Consider the following 6,627-nt stretch of genomic DNA (forward strand, 5'->3'; position numbering starts at 1 on the left):
GGGCCTTTTTTGTAGAAAAGGCTCTTCAGGAACTCATTTTAGGACACACCCCCTGTCATCACCATTGTTTTGCGCAGGGCCTTTTTGTAGAAAAGGCTCTTCAGGAACTCCTTTGCATTTTAGGCCACACCCCCTGACCTCTCCATTGTTTTGTGCAGGGCCTTTTTGTAGAAAAGGCTCTTCAGGAAGTCATTTGCATATTAGGCCACACCCCCTGGTGCCAAGCCAGCCGGAACGGCATTCCTGTATGTTCCTGCTCAAAAAACCCCCCTGGATAGCCTTATAGTTGTGGGTGGGCCCCCTACGTCTCCTGGCAACCAGTATTTTTAGACCCAGCCTGCCACTGACTGCAGGAGGCTTGGGGGTGGGTGGGGGACTCCAGGCGCCTTCAATCACGGTTCAGGATGACTCCGTCAAACCTAATCATAAGGCAAACAGAGGGCCAATGGGTGGCCCTCCAGTAGAGGCCGGAAGCATAATACAACTGCAAAGCGCTCTTCCAAGAGGGATCCCAGTTCTGCCCCCTCCCGTTGGCTTGATCTGCTTCCTAATGTTTGTTTGAACTGGGATTTCTCATTTGATTCATATTTGCTTTTTCCTCGACGCCTCTGTCGGATATAAGCCATTCTCTAAGCGCTGTTTTCCAGCTCTGTTACATGATGGGCCATTCGCTCGGCTTGTCTAATCACTGGGGTGCAGAGACAGCGACCGGCTGCACTCCCTGCATTTCCGGATGTGTCGGATGCTGGCAGTTTAGTGTAGTGGTGAAGTGTGCGGACTCTTGTCTGGGAGAACCAGGTTTGATTCCCCAAGTTAGGAGCAATGTTCCCTCTAAGAAGAGCCGGCAGCAGAGGTTTAGAGCATGCGTTGATCTGTGTCTGAAACCAAGTCACTGCGGCTCCAGAAAACGGTGAGAAAAGAGGCTGACGAAGTATTTATTTATTTATTATTTATTACATTTGATTTATATCCCGCCCTCTCCGCAAGCGGACTCAGGGCGGCTCACATGAGACAAGTGAAACCGTGAGGACTCCTTTCTATACGGTTCCTCCTTATTCTCTCCATTACAACGTCACAAGTGGAACTTTTAAGGACTCCACCCTGCAGCACTTACTTATGAACTTTGCTAAGGCTGTTTCCTCTGTTGAAATTTCAAAGTGTGTGAACTGGGGGAGTACAAATACCTTATTGTTCCTTTGTCCTTTTTTTTTGTCTTATATTTACACTAAATCAAATGCATGTACACACACTGAGAGTGTGAATATCTTTATTGCTGACCGGTGGTTTTTGTAAATATTCCATTTGTGTATCGGTACTTATTTATATTAGGATTTATACCCCGCCCTTCTCACCTAAGTGTCTCAGGGCGGCTTACAGCATAATAATTCAAACACTTCAGTTTAAAACATTTAAAAATACAATTAACCATAAATTAATAAAAACAAGATAGAATAAAACCGGCGGTCTATAGATGCATTTTGTTCCATCCAAGATATTTTCATTGTCAGTTAATATTATAGGCCTGCCGGAAGAGGGCTGTCTTACAGGCCCTGCGGAATTGCCCTAGATCCCGCAGGGTCCGCACCTCTTCCGGCAGCTGGTTCCACCAAAAAGGTGCCGTTATTGAGAAGGCCCAATCCCTGGTGGATTTTAGGCGGGCCTCCTTTGGCCCGGGGACTACCAACAGGTTTTGCGAACCTGAACGTAGTACTCTCTGGGGAACGTGTGGGGAGAGACGGTCCCCTAAGGTAGGCAGGTCCTAGGCCATATAGGGCTTTAAAGGTAATGACCAACACCTTGTACCGGACTCGGAATATTACTGGCAGCCAGTGCAGACCCTGGAGCCCCGGCCGAATGTGCTCCCGTCTTGGGAGCCCTAATAGCAGCCGGGCAGCAGCGTTCTGCACCAACTGCAGTTTCCGGGTCCGGCACAAGGGTAGCCCCATGTAGGGGGCATTACAGTAGTCCAGCCTCGAGGTGACCGTAGCATGAATCACTGTTGCCAGGTCGTCACGTTCCAGGAAGGGGGCCAACTGCCTCGCCCGCCTAAGATGAAAAAAACCGGACTTGGCAGTGTATCGGTACCAGTTACTTATATTATAATAGAAGGAAGAGGGGCTTGGCTCAGTAGCTCCGCTGTGTGATTGAGAGCCTGGCAAAGCAAGCTCTCCCTCCTCTCCTTCCTCCCTAAGGAAGGAGCCTCAGTCAGTTGAGAAAACAGAGGCTTTGCTCTGTAGCTCCTGTGCGATTGCGCAAGCCTGGCAAAGCAAGCTGTGATGCAGAAGGAAGCAAGAGAGGGAGAAGGAAGAAGATGACAGCCAATTGCTTGGGGGCCTGATAGGAGCCCTCTAGGGGCCTGATTTAGCCCCCTGGCCACATGTTTGACACTCCTGCCGTAGAGTCCATCCTCCAGAACAGCCATTTCATCCAGGGGAACTGATCTCTGTTGCTTGGAGAGAAATTGTAATTCTGGGATTACAATGCAATTCAGCCCCCATTTTTTTGTTTTTGAATGATGTGCCTCCAACTTCAGCAAACCATGCATGAACGTCTGGCCCAGGGGTAGGGAACGTTGGCTCTCCAGATGTTTTTTGCCTACAACTCCCATCAGCCCCAGCCAGCATGGGCAATGGCTGGGGCTGTTGGGAGTTGTAGGCAAAAAAACATCTGGAGAGCCAACGTTCCCTACCCCTGGCTCTGGCCCAAATGGCTGGAGGTGCAAGTGGCCAAGATGGAGGTTCGAACCGGGAAAAAACTAACGTTCAGAGGACGGGAATTCTAGGGAAGGGCTCAGGAGGACAACCGTGAGAGCTGACAGCATGGAGGCAGGCAGGGCTAGGCAGGAGGAATGTGTGTGTAGCTAGACATGCTTTGCATACCGAAAGTCCTAGTCTCAATCCCTGGAATCTCCAGCAAAAAAGCTTTGAGGCAGGAAAACAGCCCGGAACCTTGGAGAGCTGCCACCAACAAACACAGCACGCATTATTGAGCTATGCAGACCCATGATCTGACCCCTTGACGAAGAAGCTTTTCCCACTCCTAACAGTGAACTCGACACATGAAGTCATGAAGCTGCCTTCTACTGAACCAGACGCTGGGTCCATCAAGGTCAGCATTGTCTACTCAGATTGGCAGCCGCTCTCCAGGGTCTGAGGCAGATGGTCTTTCCCATCACCTACTGCCTGGTCCTTTAACTGGAGATGCCGGGGATTGACCTTCTGCATGCCAAGCAGATGCTCTAACACTGAGCCCTGACCCTTCATGTAAAGCTGTCCTATACTGACTCAGGCCATGGGTTCCATCAGAGTCAATCTTGTCTACTCAGACTGGCAGCTGCTCTCCAGGGTGCCAGGCTGAGATCTTTCCCATCACCTGCTGCCTGGTCCTTTTCACCGGAGATGCCGGGGATTGAACCTGGGACCTTCTGCATGCCAAGCAGAGGTTCTTCCCCTGAGCCATGGCTCCTCCTCCTGGCTCTCCCGGTCTCAGGCTGAGGTCTTTCCCATCACCTACTGCCTGGTCCTTTTCACTGGAGATAGCAGGGATTGAACCTGGGACCTTCTACATGCCAAGCAGAGCTTCTTCCCCTGAGCCATGGCTCCTCCTCCTGGCTCTCCAGGGTCTCAGGCTGAGATCTTTCTCATCACCTCCTGCCTGGTCCTTTCAACTAGAGATCTTTGACTGTAAGATTTGGAGCCACCGGGAAGGGGGGGAGGGATTATTTAAACATATGAATCCATAAATCTGAAAAACAGACCCTTGGTCCTTCATGGTGAGTACTGTCTTCTCAGACTGGCAGGTGCTGTCCTAGGTCTCAGGAGAAGGTCTTCCACATCACACATGCAAATACATGAAGCTGCCTCACACTGAAGCAAACCATTGGCCTATCATGGTCAGTCTTGTCTACTCAGACTGGCAGAGGCTCTCCAGGGTCTCAGGCTGAGGTCTTCCCCATCACCATCTGCCTGATCCTTTTTAATTGGAGATAGCTGGGATTGAACCTGGGACCTTCTGCATGCCAAGCAGATGCTCTACCACTGAGCCACAGACACTAATATGAAGCTGCCCTACACTGAATCAGACCATCACTCTATCAAGAATCAGGCTTGCTCTCCAGGGTCTCAGGCAGAGGTCTTTCCCATCACCTCCTGCCTGGTCCTTTAACTAGAGATGCCGGGGATTGAACCGGGGACCTTCTGCATGCCAAGCAGGTACTCTAGCACTGAGCCACAGCCTTTCCCCATTAGCCTCCAGGGTCTCAGGCTGAGGTCTTTCTCATCACCTCCTGCCTGGTCCTTTCAACTGGAGATGCTGGGGATTGAACCTGGGTCCTTCTGTATGCTGAGCAGATGCTCTGCCACTGAGCCACAGCCCTTCTCCATTAGTTTCCAGGGTCTCAGGCAGAGGTCTTTCCCATCACCTCCTGCTGGTCCTTTAACTAGAGATGCCGGGGATTGAACCTGGGACCTTCTGCATGCCAAGCAGATGCTCTACCACTGAGCCCCAGCTGCTCTTCATGGCTCTTCAGGGTTTCTGATTCTTTTAAACAGGAGATTCCGTGGACTGAATCAGACCCTTAGTTCATCGAAGGTCAGTGTTGTCTACTCAGAATGGCAGCTGCTCTCCAGGGTCTCAGGCAGAGGTCTTTCCCATCACCTCCTGCCTGATCCTTTAACTGGAGATACCGGGGATTGAACCGGGGGACCTTCTGCATGCCAAGCAGGTACTCTAGCACTGAGCCACAGCCCTTCTCCATTAGCCTCCAGGGTCTCAGGCTGAGGTCTTTCTCATCACCTCCTGCCTGGTCCTTTCAACTGGAGATGCCGGGGATTGAACCTGGGTCCTTCTGCATGCTGAGCAGATGCTCTGCCACTGAGCCACAGCCCTTCTCCATTAGTCTCCAGGGTCTCAGGCAGAGGTCTTTCCCATCACCTCCTGCCTGGTCCTTTAACTAGAGATGCCGGGGATTGAACCGGGGACCTTCTGCCATGCCAAGCAGATGCTCTACCACTGAGCCCCAGCTGCTCTTCATGGCTCTTCGGGGTTTCTGATTCTTTTAAACAGGAGATTCCGTGGACTGAATCAGACCCTTAGTCCATCGAAGGTCAGCGTTGTCTACTCAGAATGGTAGCTGCTCTCCGGGGTCTCGGGCAGAGGTCTTTCCCATCACATCCTGCCTGGTTCTTTAACTGGAGATGCCGGGGATTGAACCTGGGACCTTCTGCATGCCAAGCAGAGCTTCTTCCTCTGAACCAGTCTCATGACTGTTCCAGGGCAATGGATGGGGTCACTGAACTCAGCAGGAGGTTGCCGTATGCTCGAGACCCTCCCCAAATGGGTAGGCAGTGTTACTTTGTAAATTAAAGGGGGCGGGGGAGAGACAAACGTTGTGGAAAGCGCTGAATATGCTTACCGTCTCCAGGAAAAAGGAAGGACGTTGACCAGCTTGAATGCATCTTTCCAAGCAGGAATGATTAGAGTCGGGGAGGGGGCATGAACCGGAATCCAGATTACTACTTTTCAAGGGCTGTTTGCCTTGAAGCTCAAATACTTCGGATCTGAGGCTGCAAAGCTCTCAAAAGCAGGCCTCGGATTCAGCAGGAGCGCATCCCCTGAACCTTTCTGTGGGTTTCCCCTCCCCCTTCCCACCGTGCCCCCGGAGTAGTAGGTGCAGCCGCATAACAATCCTGGATGGCTTTTTCTACAAAGCAACCCCGCTCAAACGAAAATTATTCCTAAAGATCCTGCGGACTTGGGTATGAGACGTACTCCAGGCTTTGCGCTGGAGGAAAAGGGGGAATTGTTTGTGCCTGGGATATCACGGGATAGTTGTTTGGACGGAACATCAACCACATCACTCACCTTCGCCAGGGAGAAGTCGATGGGCTTGGATTTTACTTGGAGCACAAACAGAGCGGAAGGATCCGGGATCTTGCAAGTCCGAACAGCAGGGCCTTCGTCTTCAACGTCAACTTAAGGTGTGGAGAGAAGAACAACAGATTAGTAAATGCCCAGCGCATACAACTGAACGTTTGCCGTGGCTTCTCTCAGTTTCAGCAAGGTGCACCAGGTCAGGTTTTCTCCCCCAGCTTTCAAAGACGTGTTCTGCTGAACTATTGGTCAGTCTATAGCTGGAGTGGAGAGGCCACGGCTCTGTGGTAGAGCATCTTCTCAACATGCAGAAGGTCCCAAGTTCAATAGGGGGAGGGGCGGCGCTCAGCGGTAGAGCATCTGCTCGGCAAGCAGGAGGTCCCAGGTTCAATCCCCGGCATCTCCAACTCAAAAGGGTCCAGGCAAATAGGCTTGAAAAACCTCAGCTTGAGACCCTGGAGAGCCACTGCCAGTCTGAGTAGACAAGACTGACTTGGACCGAGAGTCTGATTCAGTATAAGGCAGCTTCATAGGCTCATATGTTCAACCACTGACATCTCCAGGTAAAAGACCCGGAAACAGGTGAGGCGAGAGACTTCCACGTAACACCCTGGAGAGCTCTGCCAGTCTGAGTGGTCAATACTGAGCATGATGAACCAGTGGACTAATCCCTTATAACAGAAACACCCCGACACTAGGCAATTATTTATACAGAATTAAAGTCCCACGCAGGTTTTCTCTAGCCAGAGCTCCATA

At 51.3% G+C, this 6,627-nt stretch overlaps 1 protein-coding gene across 1 annotated transcript in view; it reads right to left on the reverse strand.

Moving 5' to 3' along the window:
* LOC132578340 (probable ubiquitin carboxyl-terminal hydrolase MINDY-4) overlaps positions 1-6,627 on the reverse strand; it is a 148,693-nt gene that overhangs the window by 82,906 nt on the left and 59,160 nt on the right. The window contains exon 7 of the mRNA XM_060248284.1: positions 5,863-5,972. Within this exon, the coding sequence (XP_060104267.1) occupies positions 5,863-5,972 (110 nt within the window). The remainder of the gene's footprint in view (positions 1-5,862; positions 5,973-6,627) is intronic.

This window comes from Heteronotia binoei, chromosome 10, assembly GCF_032191835.1.
Source record: "Heteronotia binoei isolate CCM8104 ecotype False Entrance Well chromosome 10, APGP_CSIRO_Hbin_v1, whole genome shotgun sequence".
Taxonomy (NCBI): Eukaryota; Metazoa; Chordata; class Lepidosauria; order Squamata; family Gekkonidae; genus Heteronotia; species Heteronotia binoei.